At 40.1% G+C, this 14263-nt stretch overlaps 1 protein-coding gene across 8 annotated transcripts in view; it reads right to left on the bottom strand.

The window, feature by feature from the left end:
- FOXP1 (forkhead box P1) overlaps positions 1–14263 on the bottom strand; it is an 837055-nt gene that overhangs the window by 175109 nt on the left and 647683 nt on the right. For all 8 annotated transcript variants that reach the window (XM_056524614.1, XM_056524620.1, XM_056524621.1 and 5 more), the window contains one exon: positions 11171–11263. In XM_056524614.1, coding sequence (XP_056380589.1) covers positions 11171–11263 — 93 coding nt within the window. The remainder of the gene's footprint in view (positions 1–11170; positions 11264–14263) is intronic.

The following is a 14263-nucleotide window of genomic DNA, read 5'->3' on the forward strand; positions in this document are numbered from 1 at the left end:
CACCAAGATGGAACTGTGATATGTTTTTCAGAAGTGTCCAATGTTAGCCTTTGAGGAGCTGCCATTTTTCGCTGGGCAGTGTGGGGGCGGGCATCTCCTCTTTGCCCCGTACTGGAGTCACAGGTAGTGGAACACCCTGCCTGCCCCGCAGCTGCTGCACTTATGACCCAATTCACAAACTGACATGTAGTGGATCAAATCGCATATTGGGGGTTGGAAAGAACAGGTCATTGATGGAGGCGCTGCTGTTGTTGGTCTAATGTACAGTTACCACAAACACAATATAATTGAGCCATTTATTTTAGCAGTAACAACATAAAAAGGGGCATCACATTTTAGTGTATACTTGCGGCTTGCTTAGGTCTATAAAAAAGCATGGTAAGAAGTTCAAGAATTGGATGACTTCCTGAAAGTGGAGTATGTCTGGGTCTATGTCTTCTCCACAGAGACCCAGACATGGTCAACTCTTGGGAAGAGATCCAATTCTTGTTCTTATTACCATGCTTTTATATGGACCTGAGGAAGGTGCAAGTGTGCACCGAAATGCGTTGTCCACTTTTATGTTGATACTACAAACATAAACAGCTCAATTATATAATCTCTTTGGTAAGCGTACATAAAACCAACAACAGCAGTGTTCCCATTACAGACCTGTTCTTTGCAACCTCAACTTGCGATTTAATTTACTTCACACCAGTGAGTAAATAGGGTCAGGAGTACAGCAGCTGTCCAATACACACTTCTCCAGCAGAATCATGTATGTCTTCCTACACAACCATCCCAGGTGAGTAAACATCTGCAATGAGGTGACGGGAAACCAAACAGCTTTTTTACACACGAGGGAGTACCCCTCTTCTTTTTGCTTCCTCTTCTTAATTTATAACTGTAATTTAAAAAGTCACAGGTGTTGAAAATTACCTTTAATTGCCATTTTACCGTGTGTGTCTGTAATGAGGCTAAACATTCAAGGGTATGTAAACTTTTGATCATAGCCATTTGGATGAATTTTGTTATCATTCCTGTTCTAAAAAGAAGCCAAACAACTATGTGATAATAAATGGCTTCATATGATCACTACTTCATTATCCTTTTTTGCATGTTTGACATGGGCATTTTGTGATTTTACAGGTACCTGATATTGTAAAAAAAATTATTTACTTTAAAACAGACGGTAGCAATAAACTGTAAATTTAGGCAGTTACAGAAGACATTTTTTTGTACTTAATTTGACTCAATAAATACATTTTCAATTTTTTTCCCCCTACAAAAAAATTGTTCATCTTCAGTTTTTGACCCATAAAATCTACTCTTTCCAAAATGAGAAGTTGCTCTTAACATTCTACAGAAGTTGTTGTCTAGTTGATTCACCTCACCACCCCCAGGGGAATTATAGTGTAAACATGCCAAAGTGAAGAAAAAAAATCCACATTTCTTGTATTTTTTTGTTTAAAAGACATTTCACCACATCAGCTTCCCCAGATTGAACATTGAATCCCAGTTTATGGGTCATAACCAGTTCATTGAAGGGTCAAGTCAGGAACAGACCTGCACAACAAAATAGATTATGGGGAAAAAAAAACATTTTTAAGTGTCTATAAATTGTTTTTACGATGTCTTTTTGGATTTGATTTATGCTCAGGGGTTAGTGTCAGAGTGGGGTACTGCATGATATGTCTGTCATAAAACATTCTTCAAGGAATGAACAATAGTGAAAGGATCTAGGATCTAACATTTATCTAAGCTAAAAAATGTGGTATTGAGGATGGCTGTCTATAGATCCATATGAAGAATAATTTTAATTTTTGTACAAAAATTTTAATTATTGGTTGTTTGATAACTGGTTGTAGATTCTTACTATGTGGCTTACAATGTTTGAATTTCTATTGCACACATAATGCAGATAATTGGCCTCAATTGGTATACTGTCACTCAACCCACTGCCGGGTCTTGGTCCGTGCCCTTCTCCATACTGCTTCTTTCTTCTCCACTGCAGTTCCTGTTCAGACCTGTAGGGTGTACATATGCTTTCTCTGCCATTTAAAGGGGCAGTGCATTTGCCTACTTAAAGCAGCTTTGCTCAGTTCTGGGTTTCTGAGCAATATTGTGGTATTCTCAATAGGGAAGTTTCCTGCTTAGCACTTCTGTTATCCTGTGTATTTGACCTATGCCTGACTTCTGGACTTTGTCTCCACCAGACCCCTTCTGTACATGAACTGTGCCTCCAACTGCAACACTCCTGTCTGTCTATGGTGACTGTCTGCCCTTGGCGATTTAGCTTCCTTATCCTGGAGTGTAATAAAGGGTGAAAACCTAGAGGGTACTATACTTCCAGGCTTGGCTCAAAGTACAATCGGTCGGGTAGCACATAGAGTCCACACCTGGCCCCTGTCTAATTTTAGTGGGGCTAGCTGACTGTCTAACAGGAAAGAAGTCCTCCTCTCCATAAGATGACAGAAAAAAGAAGGACCAGGCATGCTGAAATTCTATTTCTGCTTGTTTTCCTGTCTGAGCATGCATGTGAGAACAGCTGTCGGTCGAGTTCATGTACAGGGGTACTTCGCCCCATGACATCTTATAAGAAGGGGATAAGATGTCTGATCATGAAGGGTCCGGTGTGAGGTGAGATTTATGAACCCATGCAAAAGTCGAACCGCTCCTCCCCTCAGCTCTCCGAAGTTTTCCGAAGCTAGAGTGGGGAGGAGCGAGGGCAGAGCCCGAGGTCGCACGTCTGCAGGAGATAATTAAGCCACGCCCCTTATGTTCAGAAATCACACCTCACACCCCTCCCAGAGGATGGAGGACGCTAACTTGCGACCTCACCGTGCAAACTTATGTCCTCCCAAGAAAGAGCAGGGGGAGGTGAGGAGCTGTGCACGTATGTCCTCTATCCCCCCCCCTGCAAACTTGCAAGCTCCCGTGGTAGATTAGGTCCTCTGGAGACAGAGCAGGGGGAGGGGAGGAGCTGTGTACGTCCGCTCTTTCCCCCTGCTGTGTCTTCTTCTGTAATGCAGAGCTGCATCCTCCGCAAGGGGTGTGAGGTGAGATTTCCGAACCTAAGGGGCGTGGCTTAATTATGTTCTGCAAGCCGTGCGACCTCGGACTCTGGCTCGACTTTTGCATGGGTTCAGAAATCTCACCTCACACCGGCCGCTGGGAACGTCAGGCTACGCCTTCTCAATTCATTTCTATAGGAGGGGAGTGACAAACAACCACAGCCACCACGCCCCCTCCCATAGATAATGAATGGAGGTAGTGTGGCATGACGTCACAACCATGATCGGCCAATCCCAGTGTTCTGAACAAAAAAGTTCACGATCAAACATCTTATGCAGGGCGGAGTATCCCTTTAAGCCAGCGGCTGTTAAACTTTGTAAAATTTCTGTAGCCAAAATAAAATCCCACTCTTCTTTTAGACTTATGTCTCTGATCTGAATCTATGTTTTATTATTTCTAGGCTAAATGGAGTGCACACCTCAAAAAAAGCAGCATAAACATTACAGTTAACTGTACCCACAAGTTTTGGTACACAGATCCTGCAATCTTAAGGCTTGTTCACATTTATTTTGTCAGATACATTTGGTATTTGCACCCTAAAAGTACATGCCACATACATCCAGAGGCACCTAGAATATGTAAAAGGGTGCTATTGTGACATATATTTGGCAAAACACATAGGAAAACATAGTTTGATATGCTTTCCTATAAGGACCGAATAGTGGCATATGTCAGAGGCTTTCTCTTGCGGTACACATTGAGGAATATTTGTAACATACACCCCGAATACACAAACATAATGTAGAGAGCCTAATGTGTATGGGGCATCCCAACCATCCATCAAAACACAGATGTAAGAGAAAGAAGAATCAACATTATCTCATGTCAGATAAGATACTGACGGAAATCTAATTCCTTGTTTGGATGATCCAAGCATGCTTATAATGGAGCTACTAGTGGAGTTGGGACATAAAGCTTGTTTGATCAATAGTTGCCTTGTGTCTTATGGCCAAGCCCTTCAAGACCAAAAATTTAAATATGCTGAGTTAAGTAATATGTGTATTTTTTTTGACCCAACCATAGACTTATTACTCTTTCTGACTTTACATTTCTAAACAATATCCACAATATTTAATATCTACACCAAAGAAATAAACATTCTGCGTGACTCAATCCTATATTTCACTATAAACAACTAGCAATAACATTTTTAAATTTAAAAAAAAGCAATAAATAAATATCCAATTTTATATAATTTTTTTTTAATTTAATTTTTTTCCCAAGCATCCAATTCATGTCTAAAATCAATTATGTGAAAATAAAGGTGCATATGTTGAAAAAAGGGGGTGGGGGCAAAAAATGACTGAAGACGACAATCTAGAGATCAGAGACGGCAACACTACAAAGAATCTCGTATGAATGACACGGTATGTTCACAGACATTGGGTTTTACATTATCCAACTAATGCACTACTACCTCTCCCTGAATAGCACATTGTCATTTTACCAGAGCTCTCAAAAAAATGTGGTTTCTAAGAATTTTTCTTTTTTTTTTTATTCCTTGTATACGGCAAAGAGTGAAGAATGAGTAAAGAATGGGCAGTCATTTGAATCAGTGAGTGACAGACTGGGCTAGCTCCCTGTATACATTAATAAATTAGAATTTTAATTGTGTCTCTAACTACGGGAGATGCTCCAGCCGTCTAATATGTACCAACAATTGGCAATGTTACGGAATCTGCATTGTGGCCTCCTTCGCTGACCCCGGCAACACAATTCCCAGTCTGACGATGGAAACCGTTTAGTTTGATCCTTTCAACTTATTTGAATCCTGACAAATAAGCTCACAGCTGAAAGGTCAGCCCAGCCATAATTCATCCTCTCCAGTTATTCCTGAGACATCTGCACAACAAAGCAGTCATTTTAGTACCTGACTTTAGACCTGGCTCATACAATCGCTGCTTACAATTGTCCCCTGGTGAAAGTCTATTCAAAAGGCATAAGGATCAGCAAATAAAATATTTTTAGAAGTGATAATTCACATTGCTCGGCTCCCCGCACACTTTCCAGACATTTCTCGAGACGGTAATGAAGAGGATTGTTACTAGGAAATGAAGAGGAGTGTTACCCATTGAACATCCACTTGGCTATAAATGACTGAATGCGTTATAATCTATGTTATACGTTCATGAAAGTTTACAACAGGGAAAATAAAAGAGAGGGACAAAAACAGGATATTTTACAATGTGAACTGAATATTACGATGACGGAAGGAGCTAGACGATCACTGTAATTATGTGCAAAGATTTCTATTTTAATATCTAATAAATAATAAAAAGACACAAACTAACTGATTTTATAAAAAAAAAAAAAACTAATCTTAGATCTCAGCAACAATATATTTGAAATGGAGAAAGAATAGTATACAAAGATGAACATATAGTAGGGCCAAATGGTGGTGATGTACCCCTTTTCACCCAAGGGGTTTAAGAGCAGGGCTAAAGTCCTTTTCCTTTTGCCTGCATTTTAAAGGGGTACTCCGGGGCTCCAGCGTTCTGAACATTTTGTTCAGAATGCTCGGAGCAGGAGGCCGTGACCATGAAGTCAAATACACGCCCCCTCGTGACATCACGCCACGCCCCCTCCATTCATGTCTATGGGAGGGGGCATATCTTCCAACACGCCCCCTCCCATAGACATGAATGCAGGGGGCGTGACGTGATGTCACAAGGAGGCGTGGCCATGAAGTCACGACCGCTGAAGCAGGAACCCGGCATTTGTTTAGAACGCTGGGTGCTGTGGAAGATCCCCTTTGGATAGGGGATAAGATGTCTAACAGCGGAGTACCCCTTTAATGCTGCCAATTTTGGGGGCTGAGATGTAGGCTCCAGCTAAAGCCTAAGGGTACCACTAGAAGATAATCTGGCTAGTTCTTCATACACACAGGTAAAATAAGATCAGGTTTAGTTTTCCATAAAAAAAAAGTCTACAGAGTCTAACCAGGCATTTCTTTACCCAGTTCACTGCCTGATCCTGTTATCTAAATAGTGCCTTGTTGGCAACCCTCCCTTCCCAGAACCAAGCAATTGGGTGAATGCATGTTAGGCCAAGCTGACAATGTAACATGTATTGAGGCTTCCTAACTGTACTGAAAATATTGAAATAAAGTGGATTGGGCAGAGGACGGTTATTATTTTATGACAAACTGTGAGGAGGAAGGATATAAAGTCATGTCTCTATTTAAATATTTTGCTATTTTGATTGTTGAAGGAAACAAAGTGACATAAAACAAGATGGGAACATCAGGGTTAGTTGCAAGCTAGAAATTATTTTGAATAGTAAAACTAATCCAGCAAGTAACAATCTGTTTACAATATAGAAAACCTTTTTCCCCACATATAATTGTTGCCTGTGGTTCAGTTCTCTTATCTATTCAATCCTCTGAACACACCTCTCCAGAGTTCTTGTTTACCTTGTGCAGTATAATAATAGTGGTCGGTCACGTGAATTATAAGTCTCTATCACTAAAAGTCAATAAGTGACTTAAACTTCATTATTATTGCAACAGTTTAGTTAATCATTGCCATAAACACAAACTCTGTAAAGATGGGATAGAGAGAGGAACAATGAAAATCTAGACAATCCATAATTGAAAGTCAATAAAACTTAGTGCTGGTGTCCTAATGTCCCAAAAGTGCTTCTGTAGACTACTATACCCAGAGATGGCATCCATTTAGTCCTATGTGGATTCTACACCATCCATGAAATCACTTAAAGGGGTACTCCGGGGAAGTTAAAGGGGTATTCCAGGCAAAAACTTTTTTTTAGATATATCAGCTGGCTCCGGAAAGTTAAACAGATTTGTAAATCACTTCTATTAAAAAATCTTAATCCTTCCAATAGTTACTAGCTTCTGAAGTTTTCTGTCTAACTGCTCAATGATGATGTCACGTCATGGGAGCTGTGCATGATGGGAGAATATCCCTTGCATGATGGGAGAATATCCCCATAGGAGCTGGACAGCTCCCGGGACGTGAGTCATCAGAAAGCAGTTAGACAGAAAACAGCAACTCAACTTCAGAAGCTAATAACTATTGGAAGGATTAAGATTTTTTAATAGTAGTAATTTACAAATCTGTTTAACTTTCCAGAGCCTGTTGATGTATAAAAAAAAGTTTTTGCCTGGAATACCCCTTTAACCCCTTAAGGACTCAGGGTTTTTCCGTTTTTGCACTTTCGTTTTTTCCTCCTTACCTTTTAAAAATCATAACCCTTTCAATTTTCCACCTAAAAATCCATATTATGGCTTATTTTTTGCGTCACCAATTCTACTTTGCAGTGACATTAGTCATTTTACCCAAAAATGCACGGCGAAACGGAAAAAAAAATCATTGTGCGACAAAATCGAAAAAAAAACGCCATTTTGTAACTTTTGGGGGCTTTCGTTTCTACGCAGTGCATATTTCGGTAAAAATTACACCTTATCATTATTCTGTAGGTCCATACGGTTAAAATGATACCCTACTTATATAGGTTTGATTTTGTCGCACTTCTGGAAAAAATCATAACTACATGCAGGAAAATTTATACGTTTAAAAATGTCATCTTCTGACCCCTATAACTTTTTTATTTTTCCACATACAGGGCGGTATGAGGACTCATTTTTTGCGCCGTGATCTGAAGTTTTTATCGGTATGATTTTTGTTTTGATCGGACTTTTTGATCACTTTTTATTCATTTTTTAATGATATAAAAAGTGACCAAAATACGCTTTTTTGGACTTTGGAATTTTTTTGCGCGTACGCCATTGACCGTACGGCTTAATTAATGATATATTTTTATAGTTCGGACATTTACGCACGCGGCGATACCACATATGTTTATTTTTTATTTTTTTTACACTGTTTTATTTTTTTTATGGGAAAAGGGGGGTGATTCAAACTTTTATTAGGGAAGGGGTTAAATGACCTTTATTAACACTTTTTTTTTACTTTTTTTTTGCAGTGTTATAGGTCCCATAGGGACCTATAACACTGCACACACTGATCTCTAATGCTGATCACTGGCGTGTATTAACACGCCTGTGATCAGCATTATCGGCGCTTGACTGCTCCTGCCTGGATCTCAGGCACGGAGCAGTCATTCGTCGATCGGACACCGGGGAGGCAGGTAAGAGCCCTCCCGGTGTCCGATCAGCTGTTCGGGACGCCGCGATTTCACCGCGGCGGTCCCGAACAGCCCGACTGAGCAGCCGGGTCACTTTCACTTTCACTTTAGAAGCGGCGGTCAGCTTTGACCGCCGCTTCTAAAGGGTTAATACCGCACATCGCCGCGATCGGCGATGTGTGGTATTAGCCGCGGGTCCCGGCCGTTGATTAGCGCCGGGACCCACGCGATATGATGCGGGATCGCGGCGCGATCCCGCTTCATATCGCGGGAGCCGGCGCAGGACGTAAATATACGTCCTGCGTCGTTAAGGGGTTAAGAAAAATAAAAATGCCCCAAAGCCATCACAATACCTGTTATGTGTGCCCTGTAGTTATTCATGTGATTTTGGCAGTTCCTTTGGCCCTTGATGTCTCCTAAATACTTTTTTTCCTTATCTGCAGCATAGACTACAACTCCCAGAATTCAGCTCTGTGTAATGGCTGCCAGCCAACTGCTTTCACTATCTGTGTGCAGGCACTGCAGCTCACACACTCACACACTCACACACACACACACGCACACACACACACACTCAGTGGGGGAGATTTATCAAACTGTGTGAGAGAAAAAGTGGAGGGATTTTCCCACAGCAACCAGCTAACAAGTTGAGGTAAAGTGAAAGCCGAGCTGTGATTGGCTGCATATGGGGAAATCTCTCCACTTTTTCTCTCACACAGTTTGATAAATCTGGGCCACTGTACAAGTCTTTTCTTTTATGCCGCCTCCTGCTATGAATTTTTCTGTGTTCTGAATGGCAGAATATTCAAAAGAAAAACAGCAGCTATGTGCTCAGTTGTGACTAAGAATCTTCACTGCTTTTTCTCTCACAAGCTCCTCACACAGGGAGGGGACGTGTGTCTGTACAGCCAGAGCTCTAGCCCAATCAGAAATCAGACAGAAATCATGTGATGTTGTCTTGATGGGAGGGGCTGCTCTCACAGAGGATACAACGTGGATCTAAAAAAAATTATTTTTCTCTCACTTCCTGCATGTAAGTGATAGCTGAAAGAGGAAAACTGTTGTATATAGCTAATTAATGATATTTAGACAAATACATAGGTTGGTGAGAGAGTAAGAATGGGCTATGGATTTAGTTCCCCGGAGTACCTCTTTAAGTGACAATTCAAAATAACCCATTCCCCTATTTGCCAAAGCCATAGGACAAGTGAGGGACAGTGTGGTAAAATTGGCCACTGACATTACAACTTAAAGTGTTGTCCATGATGATTACCCCACCATTAAAGATAAACACAATGGCGATGATCACTACAGGTCACCGCCCGCTAAAGTTATGTTTGATCACATGGATGACCATGTGATATGCAATACATGGATGTGCAAGTCTGCCACTCGTCCATAATCAAATCCCATGTCTCATAATAGCTCCCTGCACTGACTCATAAAGGGTTGTCCTGAGTGGGCATCCGTATGCCAAAATAGGCATGCTGTATCATGAACCACCCCTTAGGGTTTGCTTAGTGATTCTTTCTCTTGGGCTGCAGTCGTGCCCACTAGTGGGTTGTAGCACAGTCCTGTTTACTTTGCTTCACCACGACGCAGCGTGAGCCATGCAGAGTGACATGATGAACTTTTGATGTGCAACCTTTCACCGCCAAAATTGCTGTGTAGCTCTAGACTAATGCAGTTTAACAAAAGTAGGAACTGCAAATCCGATAAAATGGCATGAACCCCGGTCTGGACACAGCCGATAATAGACGGTTTTATCAATTGGCACCTGTTGTGATACATTGATAACTGATTACATAAGTTTTACTGTATATACATTTAGAGGCTATAACTCAACATTTACAACAATAATCAGTGATTCATTGAGAGACTGACAGACGGCAGTAGAACATAGTACTGCATGCTTTCAGGTCAGGATAGGTAATGCCATAACCTGTACTTGACATTTAACGGTACATATGGGTCACATATACTACTTGGAAACAATTGGGATGTATTTAGGTGACCAGAATATGTTTATCTTCCAGACAAAACCCGATTTGGCAGCGCTCACCTCAAGCTGAGCCAAAAGGGCTGATGTATATGCAATTTGTCACCAAACACTTGCGTCCAACTTCATCATGTGATATATGGTCTTTTTCGCAAATAAACTCCTCTTACAAGAGACAGGTCAACTTATTCATTTATCAGTTTGGGGAGCAGATCGTTCTTGTGTCATTATTTACTCAGGTTAAGTAGTAGTTGGCACAAGAACTTTTGCAGAGATTTGCACAACATGATGAAAGTTACAGTCCATCAGGAAAGGATTGTTTATTAAATGATTAAAGCAGATGGGCCTATTTTCATACTGCTACTCATGATCTGTAGAGGCATATATCTTGGTTTACAATTTAAAACTGTCCTATTCCTAAATCATACTGACTCCATAGATTACGAAGCACGGTACATGTTGGCTGTCCATAGAATGCCGATCTGGACAGCCCCTTAAAGGGGGTAATGAACACTTCCAAGTTGGAAGTTCTCAATATTAAACAAGCAGAACTTTTAAGGCATCTGCCTTTCTCAGGATAGAAGCATAGTAAAGACCAAGAACAGGTATACATCTTACCAAAACATCTATGTAATGTATCTATATCTAGCAGTCTAGGTCCACATTCATTTTTAATACTGGTTCTTGGAATGTCAAAGGTTATTTGTTTCCCCATGATGTCCTATCTCCAACACATATTGGGGCTGATGTAACACTGTCTCAAATATATAGTGGCTTTGCTGTTCACTTTGCTATTCACACTTATTGGTTGCCAATATCCACTATGTAACATTTTCTCTGATACATAAGACCCAATATGTGTACCACCAAAGCATGATTATTCTAGTAGTCAAGCTACTAATATTTTGCAAAAGGTTTTGATGACCACCATTGCCATTACCATTGTCAAAAAAATGTAAAATTCTCAATTTCTCAAATTGTACTGTGAATTAAAAAAAAAAAGTGTCCTACCTGGAGGGATGGATGCTTGTCATTCCTCTTGTGGGCCTTTACTCCAGTATTTTGCTGCTGGTGTATTAATAGCTGCCGTGCAACTTGAAGAGCCTGGAATGAGGGGAAAATAATACACTGTTACTAGGAGTATATCCATATTAGACCACCTGGTTGAAGGGCATTATTCTTCCACAGTAAAAGCCAAGTAATCAAAAACAAAGAAAATTATATTTTCTATTATAAGTTATAGAATAGTATGGAAATATGACTGTGATGACTCTTTTTAGGAAATGCCAGCCAGGCAGCAGTGTCTAAACTTCTCACAGGAAGCAGTGCTACATCTTGATCACCATCTAGAGTTTTTTACGTTTTTTTTTCCCCTAAAGTTAAAAAGGAATAACAGTTTGCGGTTGTCTGACACCAGCTTTAAAGGGATACTCCCCGGAAAACATTTTCTTTTAAATCAACTGGTGCCAGAAAGTTAAACAGATTTGCTCTCTGCTGACACCTCTTGTCCATGTCAATGTCAAGAACTGTCCAGAGCAGGATAGGTTTGCTTTAGGGATTTGTTCCTACTCTGGACAGTTCCTGACATGGACAGAAATGTCAGCAGAGAGCACTCATATGCCTGATGAAGCAGTCTTCTGCCAAACACATTGTATTGTGTTGATCCTGGATATTTCCTGGAGGTGATTGTGTAGTTCCTATAGTGGACAGAGGTGTCAGCAGAGAGCGCTGTGGTTAGACAGAAAATAAATTCAAAAAGAAAAGAACTTACTCTATAGCATACAGCAGCTAAGTACTGGAATGATTAAGATTTTCAAATAGAAGTAATTTACAAATCTGTTTAACCTTCTGGTACCAGTTGATTAAAAACACTTTGTAGCATGTGAAGTTTTGTAAAAGCAGGTAAGTAAATACAGAACAGTTTTTAGAGTTTTAAGGTGGGTTGTTACAGAATATTATTCAACAAAAAAATTCTGTGCAACCATCCTAAAATTAAATTTCCTCTACAGTAATAACTTCCATATACCATACTTCAATGAATACCTTTCACTGGACATTTCCTAGATGAATGCAGCCACCAACAGTGACTAAACATTGTGTGGAAATTGCCTCATATTATTTATCGGGATGTTACCCGAAGTCCATTTGGAAGAGTTCTACAAAATGATTTTGCTAATCTTGGATGAATCCTAGTGGACTGTGCAGAACATTAGCTCAGCCAAAGTCATACGGTGTGGAAGTGACAGCTGAACTAGGCCCCGATACCGCAGTCATTTCAGACACTTAAATCTAAGGACTTTCTCAGTGAAGCAGGAAAAAGTTTAAAATCAGAAGGACAGTCTTGCTTGTGCAAGGAGCATGTTAAGACTTGGACAAAACAGGATGATATATGTCAACTTGAAAAATTTAGTACATTTTTCTTTTACAGGGAGAGCAAAGGGTTTGTTGATGTGGCTATTCAGCTATTCAGAAGTAGTTTGGACAAGTGCAAATATTGTTTCACAAAAATTACATACAAAAATGTCACCTCAACAATGCAAGGTCATTGAAAAGCTGTCTGACTCAGTGACTGCTTCACGTTGTGAGCTAGGCTGGTCTTTGGTTTTGTAAAAATTCCTGAAGAACTCAGAACACGATTATATATAGTCATCTAAGATCTCATGTGCATATACCCTAAATGACAGCAAACTGAGTCCTTATGATTCTGTGTTATGGACCCAAAGGCACTCAACTATATGGTGCCTCCATTGTGGCAACCCGTTCTACATGTGAAGCAATCTTCTAAGGGAAAATATCACTATAAATAAATAATGTTCAGCAGTGTATAGGTGCCATATTATAAATCTGTAATATGGTCCTATTCAAAGGCATTTAGGCGAAGTTTCCACTTTTTTTTTTCCTGGCAGTTTTTGGAATACTGCAACTGCAGTTTTTGAGCCAAAGCCAGAAGTGTATTCAAAAGAAATAGGACATATAATGGAAGGACTTACACTTCTCCTCCCTTATGGATCAACTTCTGACTTTGGCTCAAATACTGCAGTGGCAGTTTTCAAAAAACTGCCATAAAAAAAACAAGTGGAAACTTAGCCTTATGGAGTACAGGAGGAGTAAGTTGAGAACAAATGTAACCATCCTGATGCTGCATGTAGAGTATAATACAAGTGGTACAATTACATAGGGGAAGATCTATCAAAATCTGTGCAGAGAAAAAGAAAAAGTTGCCCATAGCAACCAACCAGATCACTTCTTTAATTTTTTTTTAAATGGCCTCTGAAAAATAAAAGAAACAGTTTAATTGGTTGCTATGGGCTACATGTTCAACATTTACTCTGCACAAGTTTTGATAAATCTTCGCCATAGTACTTTTGAAGGCATTATTTTAGATGTTCAGTTGTCCAGGGGTTAACTCAAGATTAAAAGTTATCCCCTATCTTCACTATAATAACCTGATCCACTGGGGTCTGACTGCTGGGCCCCCATGATCAGAGGTCAATTGTCCCCCTAAGGAAGAGAGTGGCAGCTTACTTGCTCGGTCACTGCACAATTTACTAGCTATAGGACTTCCAAACATAGATGTGTTCAGCACTCAGTAGTGTTCAAATGTTCAGAAGTCCCATAGATAATGAAAGAAGTGACAGCATGCACACTGTTCACTCTATTCACTTGGGGACATGTGGCCTCTGTTCTTATGACTGGTGAAAGTCCTAGCGGATGGACCCCGACCATTCAGCTAGTTATACCTTATCATGTTGACAGGAGATAATGGGGGAGATTCATCAAAACACGTGCAGAGGAAAAGTTAACCAGTTGCCCATAGCAACGAGATTGCTTCTTTCATTTTTGAAAAGGTCTCTGAAAAATCTGATCTGATTGGTTTCTATGGCCAACTGGTCAACTTTTCCTCAGCACAGGAGTTGATGAATCTCCTCTATAACATCTAATCTTGGAATAAACACTATTCATCCCCTACCACATTTACCAGATTTTGAGTACTAGGAAAATAAGTCTAACTGGTATAAGAGCAGATCTTCAATAATATGGTGTGCTGTTTGACATGATTTAGCTATGACTTGAAGAAGTCAAATGCTGCCCTTCTAATAGGTA

The sequence above is a fragment of the Hyla sarda genome, chromosome 6, assembly GCF_029499605.1.
Source record: "Hyla sarda isolate aHylSar1 chromosome 6, aHylSar1.hap1, whole genome shotgun sequence".
Classification (NCBI taxonomy): Eukaryota; Metazoa; Chordata; class Amphibia; order Anura; family Hylidae; genus Hyla; species Hyla sarda.